The following is a 27,056-nucleotide window of genomic DNA, read 5'->3' as shown; positions in this document are numbered from 1 at the left end:
TTCCCTGCCTCTTTCCCCCAACGGTTGGGCTGCTCATCCCACCAGGAAATTCTTGTTTGGTTTCTGGAGCAGCAGATTCTTCCTACCTGCCTGCAGGTGTGAGCTGGGTGCTGCTGGCTGCCAATGCACCTTCCAGGGCAGGGGGAAAATAGATCTATCCTGAAACCTGGAGACCACTTCCTTCTTATCCAGAGCCAGAGCCCTGACAGCCTGGGTGAGGGGGCTACTTGGGGTCTCTCCATCTCTTTCCAGTGGAAAAGTTTCTGCTTCTCCTGCTCAGGCCCCTAAGGGTGGAAGGAATTTACTCCCAAAAGCTGAAGGTGTACTTTGCTGCATGTTTGGACAACACAGTTGGTGCTGCAGGACAGGACAGGGGTTCCTGTGGTCTCTGTCACAACCTGCCCTTACATCCCGAGCTCCTTTATAGCTGGAACAACTGGGAAGAGCCACTGGAAGAATCCATGGCCAGGGTCAAAGCCAGCCCCTGCTTCTGCAGCTTATCTGGGTCCATAAGAGCAGAGGGAGATCTCCCAGATCTCCCTGCAGAGTCCCACACTGGATCTCCCTCTGGAATTTTCCACAGCGTCAGCCCCACCACCACCCCAGTGGGAAAGGGTCCAGGAAGCAAATCCAAGAGGCTCATGTTCACTTTCTTGCCATCACTGGGAAACTTTCCTTCCTGGGTGGCACAGGGGAGCTGTCGGCCTGGAAAATGACAGAAATGAAGGAGCTGGGAACAGGGCACACTGGAGGGACAGCTCTGACCCACGCTGGAGCTTTTGGAGGGGGTTTGGGAGCAGTTTGCCCCTCAAGGGGGAATTATCCTTGTTTTCATGAAGCAGAATCAAACCTGGAGTAAAGGTTTGGGTATCTCTGAAGTAACAAGGCAAGAGGTGCCCTCTGAAGCAAACAAGCCTCTGCACACTGGTGTAAATGTGCCACAGCTCCTCGGGTGATTCCCATGCCAGCTCTTCCATGGATATCACCCCTCTGCAGACTGAGCTCCTGCAGCCCAGGCTGCTCTCACTCCCAGCCTAATGGAATGTGTTATTTCCCATCTCCTTCCCACTCAGAGTCATTACAGTGATTCCACAGCTCACACTGCCTCAACAATACTGGGAGCTTCCTGGAGCTGAACAGTCCCTGGACAAGGAGTGTGCCTTTGGATCAAACATTAGAGCTGTAATCTACTCCACGCTGTCTGTTCCATTATCCCTTGGGAGCTTTCTCCTCTCCCGAGGGCTGCTTACGGCAGAGTGCTCCGAGGGGTGTTGTTCCAGCACAAACAGAGCTCTTGGAACGAGCTCAGCGAGAACAGAACTCGTGTTAGGTTGGGAGGATAAAATTGGATTGGAATTGGATATATTCACGTACATACCATTGATCTCATCCACCCGTGCTTTACATATGTTGGATTTCCTGCTGCCAGCAGAGAGGAGTAGTTCTCAGATAAGCCAAAGGTATGGAAATGGAGAGCAGGATGTTCGAGTGGAATTAGGGTTTCACCTCAGGGTGTGCTTGAGAGGCAGGAGAAAGGGCAGAGTTTGGTGCTGTTCCCTCACACTGTGCCTGGCACAGCTGTTCCTCACCATGCTGGTGGATTTATAGCAGCAGGCTGATAGGAGAGGTTTGGGCACAGGGAGGGGCTGCTCTCAGGGCTCCTGCATTCTCCAGCGGCGTGGGAATGTGCCAGAGTGTCCTCCTGGAGCAGGGAACTGGGTTAGGGACACCCAGGTCCCCCCTCAACACTGCTCACCTCATGTCACCAGTTCGGCTGGGAGATCTGGTAAAGGTTTGCCTCAATGTCCCTTATTGCCAAAAATGAGGGCTAAAACTTCCTAGTCCTCAAAGATTAATTCTTTGGGCTTTGACACACACTTTGACAGAATCCCGGAATTCCTGAGGCTGGAAAAGCCCTCCGGGATCGTCGAGTCCAAGCTGTGCCCAATCCCCACCTTGTCACCAGCCCAGAGCTCTGAGTGCCACCTCCAGGCCTGCCTTGGACACCTCCAGGGATGGGCACTCCAAACCTCCCTGGGCAGCCCCTGCCAAGGCCTGACCAACCCTTTCCATGAGGAAATTCCTGCTGCTGTCCACCCTGAGCCTCCCCTGGCCCAGCCTGAGGCCGTTCCCTCTCCTCCTGTCCCTGTTCCCTGGGATAAGATCCCAAATCCCCCCCGGCTGCCCCCTCCTGTCAGGGAGTTGTGCAGAGCCACAAGGTCCCCCCTGAGCTCCTTTGCTCCAGGCTGAGCCCCACCCCAGCTCCCTCAGCTTCTCCCAGGACTGACTCTCCAGACCAGTGCTCAGGAAAACAGGGATGTTGTCCAGAACCTGGAGCCTTCCCTCTCTCCTTTCCCACACTGGGCACCCCCCATCTGTTAGAGAAGCTCGCAGGACAGAAGACACAAATCCTCCATTTAATTACGCTGCACATTTATTATCTCACCTCAGATTTTGTTAATCTCTCTCACAGATTTCATTTACATAAAGTGGAGTCTATCAGCTTGAGCAGCTCCAGCGCTTTCTCTTCTGATCCTGCAGATATCAGTCAGCTAAAGAGAAAAGAGAGAAAAGCACAAGTGTCCTTAAATCTGGCATTCAGTGTTTCCAGAGCTTTATGTGTTGTTTCCTCCTCCTCATCTCCCCGGCTGAAAGCTCAGAGGCAAACTGGGATCAGCACAGGCAGAGCAAAACAATCCCACAGGGACAGCGGGACCCCCTTTCCTGGGCTTGAACATCCCAGACAAGGCACAGGCGCAGCTCCATCCCTCAACCTGCAGGCAGGAAGAGCTGCACAACAGCCTGCCCCTGGATATTTGCTGCTGCAATTCCCACACACAATTTCCCAAAGGAAAAGGAGGATTTGCAGCAAATTGGAGCGTAATTAAGTGTCAGTGTTAAGCCCCCGTGCAGGCAGCGAGGTGTTCTGAGCCGGCTGCACGTGCTGAGCTGCCTTGCAGGTACAGCTGCTGTTATAAGCTCTGCTGGAAATTGTTCCCTGGAGACTGAGGACTTTTTGGGAGGAGGAGGACGAGGAGGAGCAGGGAAGTGGCAAACAGAGCTGCTGGGAAGGGTTGTGCTGCTGCTGACAGTCAATATCAGCTCTAGGGCACAGGCAGCACCTTAGGAGGGAATAACCGTCCCAGAAGGGTGCACACGGGAGTGGTTGGGATCTGAGGGCTCCGCAAAGTGAGCAAACATGACACAAAAACCCTTCTGGAGAATATAAATATCTCTGTGCTGATGAGCTGATGAGAAGAAGGAAAGGCAGAATTCCCAAGGCAGAAATCAACCCACTGACAGTACCGTCTGGGGTGTCCTGTATCAGCTCTGCCAGCAGTTTCTCCAGGACATCTTGGTATTTTTCCAGCTGCCTTGGGGTGAGCCAAGCTCTGACAGGAAGGGCCTGCTGTGGAGGAAGCCAGAGAAGTCGGAAGAAAAAGCTGAGTGGAACAGAGGGAGGGAGGTTGGGGTGCTTTCACCCCACTTGGATCGAGTTGGTGTGGAGGGTTTAGGGTGGAATTGGAGGGAAGAGGATGATCCTCATATGGGAAAAAGCAACATTTTGAAGGCAACACACTCTTGAGTTGTTCAGAGTGCTGTTGCATAACCCGTGGGCTGGCTCAGAAATCCAGATAAAGGCACCTCCTGGCAGCAGGGACTCCAAAGCAAATGATTTCTGAACCTTCTAATCCTCCACTGTGTCGCACATCGACCCTTCCAGCCTGAGCCTGCAGAGCTCCTGCCCCAGCAAGAGCTGAGGACGAGCCGTGGTCCTGCTCCAGCCTGCTGGACTTGAAGCCAGCTGTGGCTCAGATGTGCCCGAAGCAAAGAGCTCTGTTCTGGTGCTGGTCAGCTCTGGGGATGTGCTGGGTATTTCACGCTTTGAACTGGGCCTTTCTGCTGTTTAAATCCTGTTACCGAGTGTTGGTTCATCACGAGTGCACATTAAGCTGTGCCTTGGCCAAATTCCAGCCTGGCTGGTCCTGCTGCCTGCCCCACTGGCTCTCTCCCTGTTTGGGGGATCTGCACCCTCCTTTTGGTGGCAGAGAATGGCCGAGCTGCCCGCAGGAGTGGCTGCCCACACAGGGAAAAAGTTCCCTGTGCTCAAGTGGAAAAAGCACAATTTTCAGACTTGGCTCACCAGGTAAGTCTGCCTTTGAGGGCTTAGCCTGGCACTTAAATCCCTAAAATTGCCCATTTTCTGCTCTGTATACAGACGTTGGGCCCAAATTTTTAAATAAGGCCTCTCCAGTGCAGAGAACTGTGGGGTCAGAGGTGACACTGAGCAGGAGCTGAAGCAGAACTGGGAGTTCCTGCCTTGCACCTGGCTGGGCTTCACTGCCTGGCACAGACCGACCTCGAGCTGTTCCCATCTTCCTAAGGGAGAAGCAGTTGGGTCTCAGTGGTGACCTGGCTGCTGAACAACCAAGATAATTTATGGGGTGGAGGCAAACTTCTCTCTGATGTAACCGGGCAGGCTGGCAGAGGACATCTCTTGGACTCCCTGTCCCCTGCATGTGCTCGTGGACTTCTCGGAGTCAAATGGCTCCACGTACCTGGAAGGTCTTGGCTGCGGTGACATCCACACCGGATTGCTCAGAGAAACCTTCCTCCTCCAGCTGCTGCAGAGGGCTCAGGGATTTCTTCTGCCCTGCCTTGTTCCTCTCCTTTTCCTGCAGCTTTGGAGCAGAGAGCAGAGGGGGCAGTTGGTGATGCAGGGTCCCAAACCTGCTCTGCGCTGTCCCCACAGCCAGGAATCCACAGTGCTGGGCACAGAACCAGCGGGATGGGAGCTCTCTGCACCGCCCAGAGCCAGGCTGGAATCCTCTTGGGAAGGGCCCATCAGCTGTGGCCAGAGTGGCCTTTGGGGACTGAAATTCAGCAGCGTTGGGGGCAAGGTTGGGTGACGGGGTGGGGTGTGAAGGTTGCAGTAAACAGGACCCACATGTGGGGGAGATCTGTGCGAGGGAACCCTGTCAGCAGGACAGGGGAGCTGACAGCACTGGGACCTTACCCAGCTGTCCCCAAGAACTTGTCCTGGCTCTGTTCTGGAGCTTTGCAGGGGAGTTGAACTGAGAGAGGGAGCCCTGTGCAGAGCCCTGTACAGAGGTCACATTTTCCCAGCCTTTCTGCAGCTCTGTAATGTCAGCCCCTTCCCATTTATGGGGCTAAACTTGCCTTCAGCACCCTCTGGAAAAAGCCAGAGGTGCTTTGGAATATGACAGACGCAGCAGGACACGTCAAACGTGGCACAGGCCATGCTCAGCGTCCAGTGTGCGAGCACAGGAGGAGCAAGGACAGCCTTTGGGGGACAGATTTCCCCTTTGTTCACCCAGAAAACCCCCAAGTCCTGGCAGACATGGAGCTACAAGGGCTGGGGGGTACAAACACAGCCCGTGTGGGTCCCCATCCTCCTCACGGACACGGAAGGATGCCTGTGCTCCCCAAAAAAGGCAATTGTTATCCAGGGATGGGTGTTGGAAATGGGATTTCTCCCGGTATCCACGGGCTCGGCGGTGCGGGGGAAGCTCGCTGGGGCTGTGTTTCAGAAGCTGCCGCCTGACACCTTTCAACGGTATTTGTTTCACTTCAAAAGGAAAAACGTTCTCTCGGCAAGTCCCAGAGGTGACAACCAGCCGGGGGATGGTTAATTATTTGTTACAACAAAAGAGCCATCACTGTGCTGATGGGAGGCTGCAGCTGCTCTGGAAGGATTCCAGCACCGAGGAAAGGGAAAGGCCCCCCCAGGGCCTGCAGGTGACACCCCAAAGTTGTGTCAGACCTTTGGTGGAGGGGTCCAGGCTCTTCCTTTCCATCTCACACCTTAAAAATGATCTGTGTCCCCCCAAAGCCCTGGATTTTGGGAGAAGGATATCACAGTGTCTCCTGTTGATGGTGTGCACTGGCAGTTTGGGTGATGAGGGTGGGAGAAACCTCTCCTGGTTTATTCATTCCAGAGGGGTTACCTGCATTTTCTGGAAGTCGCTCTGGGTGAAGAAGGGCATGAAGCCTTGGGTCTGCTCAGCCAGCACGGACAGCAGGGACACCAGCAGCAAACTGGCCACCACCTTCCTGGAAACCATCCTGAGAGCCTGGACAACACGGGAAAGGAGACACCGGGGCAAGAGTGGAGAGGGAGGTTTGACAAGAAACGCCTTTGGCTCCGCACCAGCTGCAATCAGCTCAGCCCCAGCCCACCAGAGGGATATTTACTCTTCCAGTTGCTCCTGAGCTGAGAATAGAAGTGCCTTGACTGACAATTCTCTTCTCAAACCTGTTTGTATAAACAGATTTGTTCTTGAGCAACATCTCCAGAGATTTCAAGCCCAGCCCTTCAGGACTGCTCAAGCCTCCCTGAGGTCTCGAGCCTCAGCCCTGCAGCTGTGTTGGTTTAAGACCTGCACCCATCCAGAGCAAACCCATCAATCCCAGCGCCAGCACAGGACACAGAGATGCTGCAAAGAGAAAAACCTTCAGACAGCTGTTTTGTTAATTTTTGTTTTGATTTTCCTCACCACTGGAAACCTTCCTGGATGGACTGGATCTTTTAAGAAGTCTCATTGAGTCCAAGGGAGATGGGAGAGGCATTTTCTAGCCCAGCTCTGTCTGAGCCTGGAATAAAGGGCTTTAAAAACCACCTCTGAAGTGATCTAACTGTGACTTCACGTCAGGAAAGGACTTATGTAAACATTGGATGTTCTCTTTAAATATTAAATTATTCTCTCTGGACAGACTTAATGAAGTCTGGTCCCACAGCTTAACTTCTCCACCTGATTGGAGCCTGATCCTTAATTAGTTTCAGCAACCTCTTGGTTTGGGCATTATTGGGAAGACATTGTTAGATCAGATCTGACTCCTGAATTAGATTTCCCATAAATATCAGCTGGTACTGAACTGAGGGCCAGTGGAAGTTAATGAAAATTCCCTTTCCACAGCACCCGGCAGCCACATCCTCTCCTTTCCCTGGGCACTGCTCAGGGCAGCACTGGTGCCATCTCCCCCTGCCCACCCAGCCTGGGCCACCAGGGCCACCTCCTGCCCCGGGACATCCCAGGGTGTCCCAGCCCTGTTTCCTGCAGGGTTCCAGGCAGGAATTCTCAGGCTCTCCCCTTGCAACACAACCTCAGCAGCATCAATCTTTTGTGCTTTTTCATTTGTTCCATTGCTGCAGTAAATAAATAAATAAAATACTGCTGAATACAGAGAAAATAAACCAAATCACCTCCTTCATCTCATCTTGACTATCCCTTTGGGAATTGAATCGCTCCCTCTTCTCCCAGAAGAACACCCATACAGACTTCTCCACTCAGAAATATCCCTGCTGAATGGTCCCCCCTTGCCTGGCAAGCAGGACCTGTATTCCAGCCCAGAGATCTCTGGCTCAGCACCTCTCCAGGCGGAGAGCACTTGGTGGATTTGCTTCCCAGCTCCAAAGGGAGAAGAAGAAAGCAGGAGGATCCCGAGTTCAGCACTGTGGGCACACAGGGCTGGGACAGCGGTGCCAGCTCTGCTCACCCCCCAAAACCCAGTGCCAGTGTGGGGACTGGAGGGGTGGGCAGCTGGCACAGCAACAAGACAAGACATTCACCTACCGAGCTGTCTCCCAAAAAATCCAACCATTCCTGTCACTAGGACCTGTCTGAGAGTCATTTTCTGCCTGCTCAGAGCAGCTCCCCGAGCACAGAGGGCACTGGGGCTCCCCACGGCTCTGCAGCAGTGCCCAGTGTCTGCCAGGTGCCCACAGGAGGCAGGAGCTGCTGGAATCGATGCTCCTGAGATGGGGATGAGGAAAAGTCACCTTCCTCCTTCTTTCAGCATCGGTTTTGTTCCCTCCTCCTCCTCTGAGCTGGCTCTGCTATGGCCAAGAGGTGCCAAGACCTACCTGGGGAGTGCAGCCACGGGACGCTGGAGGTTGGAGCTCTTCTCCCTCCTGACACCCCTGGATGCTCCTGCTGGTTCCCCTCCCTTTATAAACCCGTACAGGCACTGAAGCCACTCACCGGTGACCCTGTCCAGCTGCCTGGCCTGCATGGAAACGGCTTTCCCAGGCAGGGAATGTTGTTATCTGCACTGGAGTTTGCCGAGTTTCTCGTTTCCAGGCAGATCCCCTTTGCTCCCTCCCCAGCTTCTTCGGCTGTTCCCAGTGGTCCCACAGCTGAGGCAGATCTGCTGCTGCCTCAGTTTCCCCACCTCTAAGATAGAGAAATTCCTCTCTCCTGGCTTGTGTTTTTGCATCCTGAGCCTGCAGGACAAGGTTTTTAGGATGTGAATGTCAATTATATTTCTAATTGTAATTGCAAATCACAATAATTTCAGAAGTTGCCACTTTGAGTCTTCAAGTGGCCCCTTGTCCCATCCTCACTGAGCCTGGCACTGATTCCCCTCAGGAACACAAACCCTGCACTGTCATCCCTCTCCAGACAAACGAGGTGCTGAGAGAGGGAGGGAATTGTGCAAGAACTCATCCATGCTCTCCTGGGACCATCAGCCAGGAGCTGATGCCAGAGGCTTTGGGATCAGGCCAGGCACATCCCGGTGCTGTTCCTGAGGGAGTCTGGGAGCAGCCAGGTGAGGGGAAAACGAGTTGGGAAGCCATGAAATGCTCCTGCCTCAAACGGGATCCGTGGGCTGTGAGAGCGGGGAGCGGCAGCATTCCTGCCTGCCTGGGGAGGGATATCGGGAACAGCGGTTGCCCAGCCTGGGGATGCCATTTGCCACCTGGCCCCATCGCAGCCAGTCAATAGGACACGGGCACACCAGGTGTCACCAGGGGCCTGCTGCTGTCACAGCCGTCAATAACGCTCGATTGGGGCCGCAGCCCTCCCGAAAACCTCATGTCCAGCGCTCAGGTGCTTCCCAGATCCCTGGGCATTCGCTCCGGCTTATCACCCCCTGTGCCATGGAAAGCTCCCAGAGACTCCAGCACAGCTTTGCTCCCTGCAAACCTCCCTGGGAATGTGGCTGGGAGGTGATGGAAAGGATGTCACCCACAAAATGTGGGGTTTTCCCCTCCCTTCTCTAAACAATTTGCACCGACCCCATCTGACAGCGGTTCCCATTTTAGTTGACTTTTCCAGTCCTTTTTTCGCATGGTGATGATGGATGCAGCTGACGAGTCAGCAGATGGTGCTGGGAAGTGACAAATTAGTTACCAAGAAAGGTCACTTTTCCAAAGCACTAAACTTTCCCATGTCTTGTCCTGCTGTCCCTCCAAGACGCGTCCGGCTGGCAGCTTTCCATCCATCTGGGATGGAGCCTTCTGCCTCGGGAAGGACAACCTTCCAAATCAAACAGAGGGATGAAAATTAATCATATCTGTATTAGCTGCGTGCAGCCTGCCAGCTTCACCTCTTAATTATGCAAGAGTGCTCCGACAGCAAGGAATCGTGGAGCTGGAAATAAAAGATCTGACTCCAGGTCTGGGAGCACCAGGGCAGGTGGGAGCAAGAGGCACCTCCTGCCTCTGGCTTGGCCCAGCCCATAAAGGCAGCTTTTGGCACATCCTGGTTGCAAAACAAGGATAAATGAAAATAAAAAAATCCCAGCTGGAGGTCTCCCTGCCAGCGCTGTAATTCCAAAATTCCATCCTGCTGCATCCCTGGCACAGTTTGCAACCTGCAGCCCCCGAGACTCCCCTTTGGGCTCCGGTGCCAAGTGGCAGCAGAGTTTAGAGGCTCAACAAAAACATGATGTGCAGGATGGACTTGTGTGCAGTTCTGCTTGTTCCTAAAGTGAAACATTTGGAATAACTGGGAGTCGTTTTCCCAGGAAACTGGCACTGGAAGTGCAGCCCATTAGGCCTGGTACCAGCTGCAGTGTCAAGGAACAAGGGGCAGAACGAGCTGCCCGTGCCAGCAGCACGGAGCATTTGTCTCCATGTCTGTGCTTCCCCCTCCAAGCTGCTCCAGGCTCGGGGTGTTTGCCAAAGGGATGCAGGAGGGCAGGAGATAGGAGCCTGATGTGGAATTGGAGCCTGGGGAAAGCACCTGGGGGAGTGGGGAGGGCTAAAATCCCACCCAGGCAGGCACTGGGCGTCCCCAGCAAAGCTTCCAGTTCAGGGCTGAGCATCAGAGCTCCAAGAGCCACCAAGGGCCACATCCTCCTCTTCCCCCACATCCAACACTGCTTGGATGGAGCTGGGAATGGGGGACAGGACTTTGTGCAGGGCCAGTTGTTCCCACAGCCCTGCCAGACCCACCATTAGGCTTGCAAAAATCCCATCCCCTACCCCCGGTTCCCTTCCTGGAGCCCACAGGAATCCATTCTCACCCCACTCCCATGGAATTATTTTTGCTTGGAGGCAGATGGGTCCAAAACCCCGCACAGGATTGAAGGGCTGCGGTCACACAGCGAGGTCAAGTGGGAAGGAGCTCATTTTGGGCTGAAACCTCCTTCTCCCAGCCCAGGCACATCCTGCAGCTGCTGCCCCTGCGTGGATGTGGTGAGGATTTCACAGGCTCCTGATGAATAAAGCACCAGTGGCAGATTTTAATGCCATTTTCCAAATATTAATGCCAGATACACCTTTGCAGAACCACAGGCTTAAAGCACGTGTTCATTTGCAGCGTGAATGTTTCAAGGGCCCGGATTTCCCCCTTCCTCTCCCCATCCCACTTGGATTCCTCCCCACAGCTCTGGTGTAATTCCAGGTAATTCCTGGCAATTCCTGGCTGGGTGAGGATCAATAGGAAGGATTCAGCTCCTGCTGACTCCCCAGACCAGTTCAGCTCCTGGTTCTGACAGCAAAGGATGATCTCAGATTAATGGGGAATTTGTCTCATGGAGTTTCTCTCTCTCCCACTCTGGAGGCTCCAGGGGCTGTGGGCACAGGGCAGGGCAGGTGTGGGGAAGCAGGGGAAGGTTTGGGGGCACAGCAGAGGGTCAGGAGCCTGTCAGGGGCAATGATCTCACTTCTACCTGTTCTTGTGGCCCCTCAGCACCTGCAGCTCCCAGAGCTCCCCCGAGGAGCAGCTCCATCCCAGCAGGACTGGGATTCACAGCCCAAAATTCACACCAAAGCCTCTCTGGAAAACCTGCCCTGAGGTGACCTGGGCACCCCAAAACTGGGGAGATTCTGCCTGCTGCCTCAGCTTCTCCATGGAAGTACAAAAGAGAGGGAAAATGGTTTTCTGGACAGAGCCTGGGTGGTTTTGGCTTCCCTACGAGGGCTGGAGGGGACAGGCACTGACCAAAATGTCCTATCCCATAACAATCCTCTTCCACTGGAATTAACAAAAAAAACCAAAAAACCCCACATTTTTAAAAACCCCTTTTTCTAATAAAACAAATGCGCTTATAAAAACTTTCTCTTGTCTCAAACAAGGAAAAAGAAATAAACAGGAGAAAAACATTTCCTTGCCTCGTTTCTCTACATTTTTGGTCACTTCTTTGCCACCCGCTCCCGGATCTGGAAGAAGTGAAGAGAGAAAGGAGAGGAGGTGAGAAAACACGACGGGATGCAGCTCAGCTGTTCCCATTTTGCTTTTCAAATCGGAGCCACCCGGTTTTCACTTGAGGGCTCAGGAATATTTTTAGGAATGGTACAAAATGCAGCCTCATGCCCAGGGAGGGGCTGTCACTGGATTGTCCCGTGGGGCTGGGTGATGTCCCTGGGCACCCCACTGTCCTTTTGGGGTGCTGTGACCCCAGGCAGGCGATGGAGGAGCCCAGCCAAGCCCTGGGCTGAGCTCAGAGGCAGGGAAATCACTCAGATTTCAGCCGAAGAGATCCCTGCCCTGCTCACAGGGGATATTTATTCAATTTGATGAGTAGGAATTCAGCTTTTCCACACTCCAGGCACCCACTGACCTTTCATTGCCTCATTCCCTCCTTCCCCTGCCCTGTTCCCATATCAAACACCGGTGGAGCAGGTTAAGTACTACAAGACAACACCAAGGCACCAGGAAAAGCCCCAAATGCTTTTTTGGGGGGCTGCTCACACCATCCCATCAGCAGGAGGAGGATGGACGATATTCCTGCTCCCCCATGGGATGCCAAGTCCAGCCCCATGCAGGTGAAGGGCTCAGGTAAGGCCGGGCTGGCTGCTGGCAGGTGTTCCCCTGGCAAAGAGGAGGTGGGAGCAGCATCCAAGCACTGGGATCTGCAGGTGCTCACCAGGGACAGTGGCCACTCCTGTGCCCATCGAGAGGGACAGAGGGGCAGGGAAAACAATTGGAGAGGAAGAAGAGGGGGGAAAGAGAAGTGGGGGGAAGAAAAGGAGGGGGAAAAAGGGAGGGGGAAAGAAAGGCAGGGAAAATAATTGGGGAGGAAGAGAAGGAGGGAAAGATAAAAGAAAGGGGAAAGAAAAAGAAAAGGGAAAACAAGCAGGGAGGAATAAAAGGAAGGAAAGAAAGAAGAGCAGGGACAGAAGGGGCCCAGCCATCGCTGTGCTCAGCAGTGCCAGCTGCCAGCAGTTTTCCCAAGAGTGGATGATGCCCGATGCCCAGGATTTATTTGGTGCTCTCCCTGGAGTCTCCCTGTTCATCCCAGCACCCCTCAGCAATCAGGGGCCACAGAGGAGAAGGGTTCTGGCTCTCAAGGCACCAATTCATCCTGGGAGGAACAGGGAGGCAGAGTTGGATGGCTTTTGGAGTGAAAAAGAGACTCAGACGTGGCAGATCAACGAGCTCCCGGGTGAGGGATCCCGGGAGAGACCTGGGGACAAGGAACAGCAGCACATCCACCCTGGCTGGGGTATGGCAAAAAGATCTGCAGAGCCACTGGGGCCTGGGCAGCCAGGCCTGATCCCAGCACAGGGCTCACTTCTGATCAAATGCCCATTTAATCCGTGGATATTTTGCTTAGGCGCGGAATAGCGACCTCAGTGAAAGCCTCTCAACCACAAAGGCTTTAGAGAGCTAAACTGTAAAGATTGGGAATTAAGGGGAATAAATATTAATGGCAGGGCTGGGAAAATCCATCATTTTTCCAGACAATCCTGCCTGTGCTCCTCTGCACGGGGCTGTGGCATTTACGGCTCTCTGGAGCAGGAGCTCCACGTGCTCGGAGGGATCGCGCAGGGATGGAACTGCGGCACGAGCCACGCAGAGGCTGGAGAGAGCCCACATCCCACGGGAGAGGGAAAAGGGAGCCAGGACTGCCCAAGAAAAGGGTTGTTGGGCCAGTATGGGACTCAGTGTGCAGCAAACCCTGCGCCAGTGTCGGTGGCTGCGGGTCAAGCCCGGAGCGGCGCAGCCGGAGCCAGCGCCGTTACATAAAGGGCTGGAGAGCAGCCCGGCCTGGGCTGCATGGGAGAAATGAATCCAATTACAGGATGAAGGGCACAGGGAGAGGATGGACACATTTGGTCTGGAGCAAATCCCTAAAAGGCTTTAAAGCAGGGATGGCAAGAAGAGGACGAAAATGAATCGCGGTGCAGGACACGCAGCCACCACCGAGAGGAGTTGGGGTCTTGGAATGCAGCAGGAGGCAGGAAGGGGGCTCTGCACCTGGCTGAGGGAAAAATATCACCAGGATGTGGCTTCTGTGGGAGTTGGGACACCAGTTAGGCTGTTCCTGGGGATGTTGGAGCGAGGAGCCAGCCCAGCCAGGCACCAGGGAACAGCCCTGCTGGAAAGAGGAAACAAGCAGGCAACCCCCAAATTTCCTCCGTGCTGATTCCCATAAAATTATAACCCAGCTGCCCGTGTCACAGCAGGCTCCAGACTTCCACTGAGAAAACCAAGGGTTTGTATTAGAAAGAGAAAAAAAACCAAATTGACCCAGTTATGACAAAAAGAAGCAGCGCGTTCACGGCGTCACTGTGGAGGCCCATGAGCAGCCGCAGCGAGGCCCTCGGGAGTAGCAGGATTCCACTTCAGATGAGATTTACAAATTAAAAGAGCTGGGTTATTTCTGTGTGCCTGAACCCCCTTTCCTGGCGGCTCAGCCGGGCTCGAGCAGACACTGTAGGCTATGGGGTGGTGCCGTGCACGTGCATTCCTCGGGAATTCGGGAAAAGCCTTTCCTTTGCCTCTCTGACTTTGCAGTCCAGCACCTGCCCCTGGTCAGGCAAAGGAGGAGAGCTGGACACAGATCCCTGACCCCCATCTCCCCTGGTAACTCCTGCCCAACACCTCAGAGAGCCTAAAAACCAGCCCGAAATCCAGACTGGCTCCAGTTTGCAGACGGGAAGATCAGAACGGCGTTTTTGCCATCGCCCCTGGCAGAGCACGACTTGCTCCAGGAGCAGCCCGGGAGCGGTGCCGGAGCTGCCGGGATTTGCCGGCTGTGCCGGCTGCTCCTCGCTGCGGGGCCGGGGGGACTGTCTTGCACACCTGCCCACTCTGCCACAGCCCCGGGTTGTCACCGAGGGAGAAGTGTTGACAGCACCACACGGAGCGGAGCGGGTTCGCAGCTGAGCCGGGATTGCTCAGCTCCTTGGCAGGGAAGTGATGGGGCCCAAAGAGCGCCTGTGTCTCCAAGGAAATCCTACAGCGCTTGGAGAGGCATTACCTGGATCAGCAGTGGGAGGAAAAGGCTGGGAGATGACAGAGCTTGCAAATACCAGGAGAAGAGGTTGGCGTGGGGGAGCTCTCCCCACATCCCAGATGCTTTATGGCTTGGGGGGAGAGCCTGGAGCAGGATGGAGATGGAGAACCTGCATGGAAAACAGGATCTTGGGTCCCTCCTGCTCCAAATTTGTGCATGAGAGACAGGAGACAGACTGCTGTGCACGCTTATTTTTTGGGGCAGAAGCGAGGGCACCTCCCCGTGCACCCCCAGTCCCTGCCCTGGGTGGGTGCCCGGGGCACGGCCACTGAGCCACCAAGCCACCAGCCATGGCCAGGTAATCCCTGCTGGGGGAGGGCCGGCCCAGCGAACCCAATTGTAAATACATCAGTGTCCTCCTTCTCCCTGCCACACGTTTAAATCTATTTGATCCACTCTAATGGATTGATCTACAAGTTTGTGCACACACATCCTGCTTTGGACGGGCGGCTGGCAGCGCCTCGCCCATCACGGCCTGTCAGCTCCGCTCAGCCTCACCTCCAGCGCAGAGCGAATCCAATTACAGGATAAAGAGTTTTCTTCCCCTCCATATGGTCTCTATAACGCTCTGGCTTTATCTTGCCTTAACCCCTTTCCTGGCGAGGGAGCTCACAGCCCGCCCTAAGCAGCTCAGCGCCGCGGCCCTGGGTGGCTGCTATGTGATATGGGAAACGGGGTCTTCCCAGGGCACCCAGCGACACCTTCCTCCCTCTTTTCCTGCCCACTGAGGAGGAATGAGCCCCCACAGGAGGGAGATTCAGGGCAGCACTGGTTACAAAACCAGCCAGAAGCACAGGAGTGAGCTCAGCCTCACAGGCAGCATCGTGCTCACGGCCGGGGTTCACGGGGCTGTGCATCAGCCCAGCACCACGAGCTCAGCACAGATGTTCCCTTCATGACTGATTTGTTGTGCTTTTGCATTTCCCTCCACCTTGCTCTGCCAGGTGTTCCCCAGGTGCCCCTGGGCAAGCAGCTCCTGTGCCTCCTGTGCCCAGCAGGGCTCCAGGAACCCAGCTCTGCCACGTGAGATCTGCCTGTCGCTGATCCCTGTGAACCGAGCGTGTCGGCTCTGTGCAGGCCGGTTATTTGATTATCGTTATCATTCCTTGCTTTACACAGGACATGAAAGCCCAGAGCAGCTCAGGGCCCCCTCACGCCGCGCACGAACAAGCAACAAACGAGAGACACTCTCAGCTCAAAGCGCATGGCAAAGCAGCAAGACCTGCAAGGGGCAAGAAAAGCCTTTTCTTGAGGACAAACACAGAGGCACCAGAGCTCTCCTCCCGCATTAGGCAGGGCCTGGAATTTGCTGTTGTCACAGAGTCAGCGCGGAAAACAACCGGGAGCTCTCCAGGAGAGAGAGCAGCCCATAAACTTTCCCCGCTAAGAGACACCAAATTAAAGCCGTCTCTGCGACAGGGCTGCGGCAGGAGCCCAGGTTGCATTCAGGACACGTCCTGGAGGGACCAGCCACCCTCACCGGTGTCATTTCCCTGCTCTGGGTTTATTCAAGGCCTTGGCCATTGCTCCGGCTGCGCTGACCTGCCCAGAGCTCTAAATCCAGCGGCCTCGGGGCAGTGACCCAAGGGGACATGTCCATGAGGACAGCTGGGAGGGGACAGCCCTCTTACAGAGCACAGGTGACTCAGGCTTACCTGCTCCACAGGCAGCTCCCAAAAAGGGGAAGGGCCTGGTCCAGGTCTCGTTGATGGTCAGTTGACAGTCCTGGTCCAGTTGTCCCTGTGAAAGATGTCTGGGAACCACCCACGAAGCCAAATCTCCTCCACACTCAGCTGCCAGGGTGAGTGGAGAGGATCTGCTGAGCCACGAAAGGTCCCTCTCCCAAAAAGCGCAGCTGAGTGTTCCCCCAGCACCCAGACTCCGCGTCCCTCTTCCCCCCTCACCTTCCTTTGCACCTTGACTCTTTAGGAGAGGGCGGGACACCCCAAAGGGGTGCCAGGAAGGGATGGGAGGTGACAACTTTCCCATGGGATACCCACGTCCACATGCAAAACCTTGGAGAAGCACCAGAGCTTTGGGCTGCTGGTGGCACTGGTGGCGAGGGCAAAGCGTTTTTGAAGGTGGGGCATCAGAGTGAGATATTGGAGCTGGAGAGTCGCCTTCTCCCATGGGAGTTGTGAGGGACACACTGGAACTGAGGTGGATGCGCAGCTGGTTGTGTGGATTAGAATTTCTGGACTCTCCTTTGGTATTCAACTCATTCTGCAACAATGTGCCTGATTTTTGTACATCTGGAGCCTGACCATGGCCAGGAGGGGCAGGAAATTCCTCCAGGGAAAGCTTTGTGAGGTGTAAGGCCATGGCACTCCTCTGCTTTCCACTCATGCCCTCAAGGAAGACCTGGAGCACGAATTTCATGGTGAGATGATTCCAAGAGTCACATCCATCCTGTGGGGAGCCCTGGTCCCGGGGCACCTGAGGCTGGCGTGACCCACTTCCCTGCACCACGTCCTACTTCTGCTCCCGCTGCATCTCCGCAGGCGGATCAGGGATTAGGACACCATCCATCCCAACGCCCCCTTAGCCTTCCGCTCCCGGCCTCCAGCTCGGAGACGCTCCAGGCGTGCAGGAGACCTCATTCATCCCACAGGACAACGGTGACTTTTTCCATGGGCCGTGCCTTGGGGAGGGCAGTGAGGAGGAGGAGGCCCAGCTTACCTCGTTATCCGATCAGCTCCCTTAACGCCCCACATCCCCGGGATTAATGGAAGAGCTTCCCTAAGGCGCCTTAGGCAGGTCCCCTGGAGAAGGAGCACCCATGACCCAGAAGGAGGAAATGGTGAAGAAGAACTTGGATGAGGTGGAGCGTTGGTGCTCCAAGCTGGCACTGGCTCTGCTGGGAAGGGTTTCCCGGGCTCGTGTGTGCTGGGATGGGGATCCCACACTCCGTGCTGAGAGCCTGGGAGAAGCTCCCTTCCCATCCCTCTTGCTCTCGCAGGCTGGGCTGGTCTCTCTGCACTCCCTGGAGGGAGTTCAGGACATCAGCGGTGTCCTTTGCCCCAAGGCACAACCAGGGGTGTGATCAGGTTCGCACAACCAAGAGCCCTGCCCCAAAACGCTACATTTCCCAAAAAATTACCAACTGCATTACCTTTGGGATGGGGAGTGGCTTCCCCTCCTACCTTTGCCCAGCTCCAGGCCCTTGGCTGTGTCAGCAGAGCCTGGATTTTGGATGGGGACACCCAGCAGCCCCCACACTGAGCCAGACACCCGAAACAGAGCCCAGCCAACAGCTCAGACCCACAGAGCTCAGTCCAGTCCTCCCCCAGTGACCTCCTCCCCAAGTGGGGCAGAGCTGGCCACTCCCCAGTCCCCAGGTGGTCTCACGGAATCCTTCAGCCACCCAGGGACACCCCAAACCTGTGACACACCGTGGGCCCCAGCACAGCCCCATTTCCACGGCAGCCACTCCCAAACTCCCCACTGCTCCTCCCACCTTTGCCCCTCTTCCCAAGGGCTCCCCACCCCATCCCTTCCTGCCCCCTTAAACAACATTAAACACTTAATGGCAATTAATACGCTTTAATGCAGGTTTTGGGGCCAACTGGCTGCTTAGAGGGTGCTTAAACCATCAACCCCTCTCAATCCTGTTGCCCTTGTCATACAAAGTTAGCCGAGCCCCTCGTCAGCCTCCCCCCTCCCTCGAGGAGGCCGGAGGGTATAAAACCACCCCGGGGCGCGGCACCGCCAGCCCCCAGCGCGGCGCAGGGCAGGGCACCACCTCCATCCCCTCACCTTTTGCTGCTCCTCGTAATTCATTCATTTTTGTGGATCGGAGGGGAATCCTCTCACTGCGCGTTTTCCGCATTGGGAGGGGGTGGGGCTTCCCTTTTTTTATTAATCAGGGTCAAAACGCAATTCATTGCAGAAAAACCCCTCCGGCAGAGCAGCTCCCGTAGCAAGGGCAGGATGAACGGGACGGAGGGGATCAATTTCTACGTGCCTATGTCCAACAAGACAGGGATAGTGCGGAGCCCCTTCGAGTACCCGCAGTACTACCTGGCCGATCCCTGGAAATACAACCTCGTGTGCTGCTACATGTTCTTCCTCATCTCCACCGGCTTCCCCATCAACTTCCTCACCCTCCTGGTCACCTTCAAGCACAAGAAGCTCCGGCAGCCCCTCAACTACATCCTGGTCAACCTGGCGGTGGCTGACCTGTTCATGGCCTGCTTTGGCTTCACCATCACCTTCTACACCGCCTGGAACGGCTACTTCGTCTTCGGCCCCATGGGCTGTGCCTTGGAGGGATTCTTCGCCACGCTGGGAGGTAAGGGCTGGAAATGGGGGCTTGGGGCTTCTTTCTCCAGGGCTTTGGGAGCCCGGTTCCATCCCTTCGTGGCACTGCTGGGATGTGAAGCATCGTTCCCCCTCATGTGGGGCTCACCCTGCTCTTAAAACTGGGGAGGAAAACAGATTTCTGCGTGTTTGACCTCCTCCATGGCATCGTGGCAGGGAAAGGAAGCCTGGGAAGGGATCCTTGTTTGCAGGATCCAGCCTGGGGTCACCTGGCCCTGCTGGTCACTGGGGTGTCGCACCAAGACCTGCCAGGGATGACCACAGCATGTTCCTGAATCAGCACCAAGCAGCTCGGACCAAGCACAGGCTTGGACTTGATCACCTTAGGGGTCTTTTCCCAACTTTCACAATTCCATGATTATTTCTTTGCCCAAAGGCTTCCCTTTTTGGGGAAATGGAGGGTTTAGAAAGGGAAGAGAAATCCCTCAGGAAGGGAACCGCACGGAAGAGCTCCAGGCAGGGAGAGATGAGAGAGCTCAGAGCTTCTCCAGGAGCAGAAGGAAGGCGAGGAGGATGCAGGGGGGTTCCCAAGCTCCCTAGGGATGGCTCAGCTCTTTCCCAGCTGCACCAAATTTGGGTGCCCTTGGGATTTTCCTCAAGGCATTTCTCAGGGACACAATTACCGCCAACACTTTGCCCTGTGGAAAAACAGGGAAAATTCACTCGGCAGCCAGAACCCACGCAGCCAGCCCTGCCCACGCCACACCTCGTGATGGATCTGACAGCCAACAGTCCTGGTTGGAGAGATCCAGAGCCACCAGGGGGACTTTGCTTTCCTTCCCCTAAACGGGGCCACTTCCCACAATGATGCTGCTCTGAAAATACACATTTTAAAAACATGGATATCCTGCCAAAGGCACAGCTGCATGTCCTGATCCAAGCCAAGGAGCAAAGAAAGGCTTGGTTTTGGGGTCAGAAGACCCCAAAGTCTGCCCCATTCCTGCTCAGCGAGCCTCTTGTACCTCTCAGAGGAGGAGGAGGCTCCTGTTCCCAGGGAAGGAAGCTGGCTGGGAAGCAGCGGCTGTGCGAGCAGCAGGTCCCCAGCGAATCCCAGCACAGGGTGTCGTTATCAGCAGCTTATCACAGCTGGGGGCATTAGCAGGCTTACAGCACCAGCTAAACGCTCCCAAATCCCCTGAAGTTTAATTATCCCTCATAAATACATGTGCACGTTTGCCCACCCACGCAGCCTCCCCTCCCTGGGCCTCCCCCTGATCCAGCGCCAGCGGAAGGCTCGTGAAATGCACATTTAAAGGAATCAACAGGTTTGGAGGCATCTGGCAGCATTGCTGGGAATTGTGCTTCCCCACGCCCAGGTGGGATTCACCCCCCTGATTCTTAATTTATTGAAAACCCCACGGTGATCCCTCCTCTGCTCTGAGCATCCCCTCGGCTCCCAGAGCTTTTGCACGTTTCGGGTGGAGGATTCCCAGTTATTTAGCAGGATGCTGCTTATCCCACGCCGATCCCCAGCTCCCTCTGCTCTCCTCTGGGAGCACCAAGGGAAGGTGGGGCCCAGAGGGGCTCTGACCACTCCGTGGACTCTCCTTCTCCTCCCCGCAGGCCAGGTCGCCCTGTGGTCCCTGGTTGTCCTGGCCGTCGAGCGCTACATCGTCATCTGCAAGCCCATGGGCAACTTCCGCTTCTCTGCCAGCCACGCCGTGATGGGCATCGCTTTCACCTGGATCATGGCCGTTTCCTGCGCCGCCCCGCCACTCTTCGGCTGGTCCAGGTGAGTCTGAGGATCCCCAGCAGCTCCTGCATCCCTCCATCCACGCAGAGAGCAGGTGGCTCCTGGCAGGGAAGCGCTCGGCCTCGGAGGAGGGAAACGAATGCCCCGTTCCCGTGGGAGAGAGGGAGCGTCACAACAAGCTGGCACTGCGCGCTCGAGTGGACCCAAACCACCTGTGCCACCCTTCCAGCATCCCCCATCCTCAGGGAATTCCATCCCTGTTGCCCTCAAGGAGGGTCCCGGAGCAGATCCCAACCTTTCTCCCTTGCCAGGTACATCCCGGAGGGGATGCAGTGCTCCTGTGGGCCCGACTACTACACCCACAACCCCGACTTCCACAACGAGTCCTACGTGCTCTACATGTTCATCATCCACTTCATCATCCCCGTCATCGTCATCTTCTTCTCCTACGGGCGCCTCGTTTGCAAAGTCCGGGAGGTAACGGCCGGAGGGGACCAAGGGGGGCAGGGCAGGCAGCTCGGGCAGGCAGCTCGGGCAGGCAGCTCGGGCAGGATGGGGGACGTGGGCCAGGGGTGGAAAGCTGCCCCTCACCACCCTCTCTGTCCACAGGCAGCTGCCCAGCAGCAGGAATCGGCCACGACCCAGAAGGCGGAGAAGGAGGTGACGCGGATGGTGATCCTCATGGTGCTGGGCTTCATGATGGCCTGGACGCCCTACGCCGTGGTGGCGTTCTGGATCTTCACCAACAAGGGCGCCGACTTCACGGCCACGCTGATGGCAGTGCCTGCCTTCTTCTCCAAGAGCTCCTCCCTCTACAACCCCATCATCTACGTGCTCATGAACAAACAGGTGAGATGTCCCGGGGCTGAGCAGCACATCTGGGGGCTCCTGGGGCACATTGCTCCTTCCCAGAAGGGGTTGGATCTCAGTCCATCCAGGGACTCCTGGTCCTGCAGCACATCCCTACTGGCCCCCCAGTGCCACCATTCTCATTTCTCTCCCTCCCCAGTTCCGTAACTGCATGATCACCACAATCTGCTGCGGCAAGAACCCCTTTGGGGATGAAGACACCTCCTCCACCGCATCCCAGAGCAAGACCGAGGTCTCCTCTGTCTCGTCCAGCCAAGTATCACCTGCATAGACCATGGACAGTTTGAACTGGGGTGACCTGCCGAGCTCAGGGACCCAGACAGACGCCCCACAGCCACTCCCTCGTGCCCCGGCCCCATCCCCTGCAGGAGAATTTAGCTGTGCCCGTCCTGCCGTAGCATCCCCCGCGCAGACCCCACCCCACACATCCACAGGGACCCACACGTGGCACTCTGAGCTCTGCCACTCTGAGCCCGGGGAGCCCAGGGCCCTGCCCCAGCTCCCAGGAGCACGTCACCTCTGGGGGACTGTCCCTACCTGTCCCCATTGGGTTCAAACAGCAGCAGTCAGTGGGGACCCCCAAACCTTTTCCTGCCTGAGCCCCACTCCCCACCAGCATCGCCCTTCCCTGGGCTCCAGGGGCTGGCTCAGGAGCATCCAGCCCTCTTTTGCAAAAATCTGAATATTCTGGCAAAGCCCCAGGAGCAGGACCCTGTGGCCGGGGTGGCCCCACCTGCCCCTCACCAGGGCACGAGCCCAGGGCTCTCCGGAGCCGCGCTCCCGCCCAGGGATTCCCAGCAGGAATCGATTCCCACAGTCTCTATAAATCAACATAACAAACGGAGCCACAAGCGGGCTCCGCTTCCAGCCCGACTCCCTCTATCCCCAAGACAACACTGTAGATATATTTTTTTGTCTTGGAACCTGTAAATATTTGCTCATGTCCTTTGAAGTCTCTATCCCTCTCAGCCCTTTCCTTTCTCCTCCTCTTCCCGATTCCGAGGCAGGGAAATCCCCTTCCACCTCTGCTCTGGCTGGACAGGCACAGCCAACCTTGGAGGGTGGGGCCGGGACCGGAGCGCTTTCCTGTACATATTTTATAAATAAATAATCTCGTGTCAGCACAAGGACGTCTGCAGTCAAGGAGTAGGGATTAAAAAAATAAGAAATAAACAGAAGCAGCACAGAGAAAAACACAGATGCTCAGTCCTTGTCCTTTCTCTTGGGCTCTGGGGACAAGATGTTGGTGGCCAGCTGGGGGAACACGAAGCTGCTCTTGGAGACACAAGCCTGGAGCTGTCCCAAAAGCCGTGGGAAGGGGGATCTGTGCGTGACACCATCCCCACAAGGTGACAGCCCCATCAGCTGGAGCGCCAAAGGTGTTTAGAGGCAAAAAGAGACAGAGAGGGCACAGCCCTCACTGCCCGGCCGCTGGTTTCTCTTTAATATTTAAGGTTTCCCCGTGTAGCCTTAAATGAAGCTTCATCTGAGAGCTTCTCAGGGAGTTCGAGTTCCCCTTCCTGCAGGGCCCTTCCAGGCAGCATCGTGATGGAATTGGCAGAGTCAGGGAAAAATTTTTCCCTGTGTCAGGGAATTCGTTCTGGAGTGGCTGGAGAGCGATCCCGGTGCCATCGCTGCCAGAACCTCACCCTCCTCCCCTCCCTTCTCAGCTCACACCTGCCCTCTCCGGTGTTTTTCCTCCTTTTTGGGTCCAAAGCAACCAAAACCAGCGGGAAGCCCCTGGGATGGGAACACAGGGATAGGAACCACCTTTTGCCCCAAGGCAGCAGGGCCTGGGGAGGGGGAAGGGGGCAGCCCCAGGCCCGGCTTTCTGGGCACCCTCCTGTCTCTGCACCCACCCAAATTCGGGGTTCCCAGCCAGGACTGCCCCGGAGCAGCTCCCACACCTGTGCTGAATAATTCATGGCCACTCTGCCCATCCCGGGAGCCTCTTTTCCTTCCCCACAAAGCCCCGAGCCCGTTTCCTTTAGTTCCTTTAGGGGCACTGGGGCTGTTTCATGGCGAGCAACCGAACGTGTGGAGGAGCCCTCGGCATCCCTTACCTCCCCCCGGACTCCGGACTAAAAAGTGTTCCAGGAACAGAGCCCTGGGCCCCCTGAACGGGCCTGGCCGTCTATCCCCCATGTTTGGGATTGTTTTTAAATGCTGCAGCTCTAGCCCGGGGCTGCTGCCTGTGGCTGAGGCGCAGCGATGCTGGGAGGACCCCCAGGGAATCCACCAGGAATCCACAGGGAATCCACCAGGAATCCACACGTCCCTGGGTGAGGATAAGAGCAGTCTGTGATCCCTGACAGGGAATTCTGGGGAGCCTGCGGGTGGGCTGAGGCTTTGCAGCCGAATTCCCATGGGCAGGAGAGGCAGGGAGCAGAGTCCAGCCCCGTGGTGCTGCGGCAGATTCCGGCAGCGATTCCAGCAGCAATTCCAGCAGCGATTCCTCCTGGCTGTTCCCACCTGCACTGCCCATCCAGCTGCTCTCCAGATGTGCCACTGCCCACACCACCATGGAGAATTGACCCCAGCAGAACAGTTTTACCTCCATGGTGCATCTGTCCCGCTGCAAGGGACATTCCCAAGGTGGATCCTGCCTGGAGTGTGCCCGGGATGGAGTGAAGAGGGGATGGAGGTGTCCAAGGAACGCCTGGATGTGGCACTCAGTGCTGTGGGCTGGTGACAAGGTGGGGATCAGCCACAGGTTGGACTCGGTGATCCTGGAGGGCTTTTCCAGCCTCAGGGATTCTGGGATCCTGTCGCTGTCAGCAGTGCAGGCAGGTTGGGCTCATCCATGGTGCAAAGGAGCTGCTGTGTCTGGAAGCTTCGATGGGAGTAGAAAAATAAACCTGTCCTGAGAGAGGGACCCCTCTGCAGCAGCCACTGAGGATGATGATGGAACTCATTCCCCTTGACCAAATCCCTAAAAAGCCCCAAAATATCCAAGCTCAGAACTGATTTCTTCAAACCATGGGGGCAGGGGAGGAGCAGCCACCAGACAACCAAAAATCCAAACCTCACCCAGCCCAACAGACCCAACCTTTCCATGGCACAAAGCATCTCCTTCTTTTCCATGGATGTATCCGGACACTGCATTTGCAACCAGCAGGGCCCATCCAGGCACCACCCCCCCAGAGCAGGCACCACCACCTGCTCCAGCACCGCTGGCCTGGCCCTGCTGCCACCAAAATTCAGATGCAAGCTGAGGAAAGCAGCCAGACTTATCCAGGGAACTGAGACAGCTGGAATCTGGGGCCCAAAGGGCACTTCAGTGTCTGACTCCCATCCATCCTTCTGCAGCTGGGATCGTTCCTCCTCATCCCAGCACTGCCGTCAGCTGGTTTAGGAAAAGTGCAGTAATTGGCTCAATTCATTTTAAATCAGTTCTCGTTTGTGCAAGCAGCACTCGGGGAAAAGCGGCTCGGAGTTAATAACATCCTGATTTGGAGCATCCGCAGGGATGAGGAGGGGAGTCTCAGTGAGGAGCTGCTCTTGGTCTTTGCCCCATAGCCCTGGGCACAGACAGAACCCCCAAAAAAGGGGCAAACCAGGGTCCTGGCCCAGTGCTGTTCCCCACAATCCTCATCCTGCCCAGGGCTGACCCCTCCAGGCTGGAATGGCACTGCCTGGATTTCTCCCAGGACATTTTTATCCCATCAGTGTAGAAGGAGCAGCTCCGTGCCAGAGGGTCTGGCTCTGCCCATTTGTCTCTGCCAAAGGAAAAACATCTCCTTGTCCAGCCACTCCAGCAGCTCTGGGAACAAGATTAAAACCCTCAAACACTCCCCCCTTCCCTCTGTGCCATCACACACAGCGCTGGAGGGGCCAAATCCCTCTCTGGGGTGCCCAGATGCTCATACCAGGGGGAAAAGCTGCTCCTTAAGGGAAAAACTGCTGGAATTACATCTTGGGAGAGGCCAGGATTTCCCCTGACAGGGCCAGGGGGACCCTGCACAGCCCCAGCAGCCCAGAGAGACCCAGGCAGAATTTGCCTCCCACCCAGGAGGGTGCGCAAGCCCCCACGTTTGTGTCACATCCCCAGCCCGAATCCATCACGGCCGCCTGTGTCACGTTAGCAGCAATAAAAGGATTCAAACAGCAATTCCTTACTTTTATGAACAAATGGCCCTGGCTGGATGATTCAGGCAGCATTCAATTCCCAGCCAGAAAGTGTCAGCAAAAATCCCGGCCCCTCGCATGTAGGTGGATAACTGCAAATGAAAGGAGGGAATTATTAGCACTTAATGCTCCGTGGGTTTGCACTCCCCGGTGCTCCTCTCTGGGAGATGCCAAACACTCCGGTGCTCCAACAGCTGGGGGGCCCTGCCAAGGGGGGCTGCAGGGATTGGGGTGATGCCTTTGGGCACTGGGGTCGTCCTCATCCCACTGCCAGGGCCCTGCTCCAGTTCAGCCCCTCTAGAGCCCTTTTCTCCTCCAGACTTTCCCTTCCAGAACCCCTTTTCTCCTTCAGCCTGTCCTTTCCAGAGTCTCTTTTCTTCTCCAGCCTGTTCCATCCAGAGCCCCTTCCTCCTCCAACCCATCTCCTCCAGAGCCCCTTTTCTCCTCCATCCCATCCCATCCCATCCCATCCCAAACCCCTTTTCTCCTCCAGCCTCTCCCCTTCAGAGCCCCTTTTCTCCTCCATCCCATCCCATCCCAAACCCCTTTTCTCCTCCAGCCCATCCCCTCCAGAGCCCCTTTTCTCCCCCCACGCCCCCTCTTCCATCTCCTCCTCTCCCATCTCCCCCTCCCCACCCTCCCACTCTCAGCTCGCTGCCAACACCACAGGAGCCTCAGGGACCCCAGCCCCTTGGTGGGACAATCCCCCCAGCTCCAGAGGGATCCAGGGAGGCTTCCCCATGCCCCTGGGGCTGCTCCTGGCCGTGGAGAAGCACGCTCCAGCCTCCTCCAGACTCTCCATTTCTCCTTCACCCAGGCTGCCCATATTTTTCTTGTTCATCAGACTGACAAATGGGCAGAAAACAGACTCCTGGCGATTTCCTGCATAGGCTGCCCACTCCTCCTCTCCCCTCGGTGATGACTGAGAGCTGAAAAAGCAGGAATAGCATATGAATTCCCTCCCTGCTTTAATAAATACCTCTATTACCTTGTGCTTTCCCCCAGCTCACTGTGCAGCTCCTGCTGCCCGCCAGGCAGACGTGATAAACCAAAACTCGCATTTCTGCAGGGAATCAGCAGCAGGGCTCAGGCAGGCTGGCAGCAGCAAGGGAGGGGTGGACCTCCCACCTCGGGGGTCTGGCTGCAGCTTTGCGTCATCCCACGGGGAGATAAATTAATTCATTTATTACTGAAGGGAGGCTGGAGTTTGTCTGGGCCCTTTTTGGACGCCTTGTCCTGGTCCCGGCTGGAGGAGGGGTCCCACCATTCCCAGGGGCTTGTCCCAGACACCTCTCTGCCCCTCAGGGTGAGCCTGGGGTCTCCTGGAGGAAGGGAATAAGGACAAACCCTGCTAAAATCTCACCCAGAGGGTGCAGGGGGAGCAGAAGTGTGGAGGGAAAGCTGTGACAGCGGTGATCTGTGCTCTGGGCAGAGCCCCATGCTGGATTTCTCCTCCCTGGGCCTCCTTCTGATCCCAATCCCTTCCTGGGGCTCTCAGGACACCCAGGACAGGACGTGTCACTGTCCCTTGACCAGCAGAGCCCTGAGAAGC

General features: G+C 56.0%; 2 protein-coding genes across 3 annotated transcripts; one reads left to right on the top strand and one right to left on the bottom strand.

Moving 5' to 3' along the window:
* Window positions 1-2,234: 2,234 nt before the first annotated feature.
* On the bottom strand, window positions 2,235-6,127 carry LOC121657747 (promotilin-like). 2 transcript variants are annotated; one of them, XM_042013792.1, is made up of 4 exons: window positions 5,970-6,127; window positions 4,560-4,682; window positions 3,307-3,409; window positions 2,235-2,552 (listed from the first exon to the last, which is right to left on the bottom strand). In XM_042013792.1, the coding sequence occupies exons 1-4, from the start codon at window positions 6,084-6,086 to the stop codon at window positions 2,545-2,547; spliced, it is 351 nt and encodes a 116-aa protein (XP_041869726.1). In that variant the 5' UTR covers window positions 6,087-6,127; the 3' UTR covers window positions 2,235-2,544. The 2 variants fall into 2 exon arrangements, with proteins under 2 accessions (XP_041869726.1, XP_041869725.1); XM_042013791.1 differs by lacking the exon at window positions 2,235-2,552 and having other exon boundaries at window positions 2,814-3,409.
* Window positions 6,128-18,209: 12,082 nt separating this feature from the next.
* LOC121657632 (green-sensitive opsin) lies at window positions 18,210-22,574 on the top strand. Its single transcript, XM_042013540.1, has 5 exons — window positions 18,210-18,784; window positions 20,377-20,545; window positions 20,818-20,983; window positions 21,116-21,355; window positions 21,516-22,574. Exons 1-5 carry the CDS (start codon window positions 18,424-18,426, stop codon window positions 21,645-21,647), a joined length of 1,068 nt encoding a protein of 355 aa, XP_041869474.1. The 5' UTR covers window positions 18,210-18,423; the 3' UTR covers window positions 21,648-22,574.
* Window positions 22,575-27,056: the final 4,482 nt, after the last annotated feature.

This window comes from Corvus kubaryi, unplaced genomic scaffold (genome assembly GCF_017639235.1).
Source record: "Corvus kubaryi isolate FWS band 111438036 unplaced genomic scaffold, C.kubaryi_AGA036_p1.0 split1-37355, whole genome shotgun sequence".
In the NCBI taxonomy this organism is placed as follows: Eukaryota; Metazoa; Chordata; class Aves; order Passeriformes; family Corvidae; genus Corvus; species Corvus kubaryi.
The sequence above is the reverse complement of the archived record's forward strand: the minus strand, read 5'-3'. Positions and strand labels throughout refer to the sequence as shown.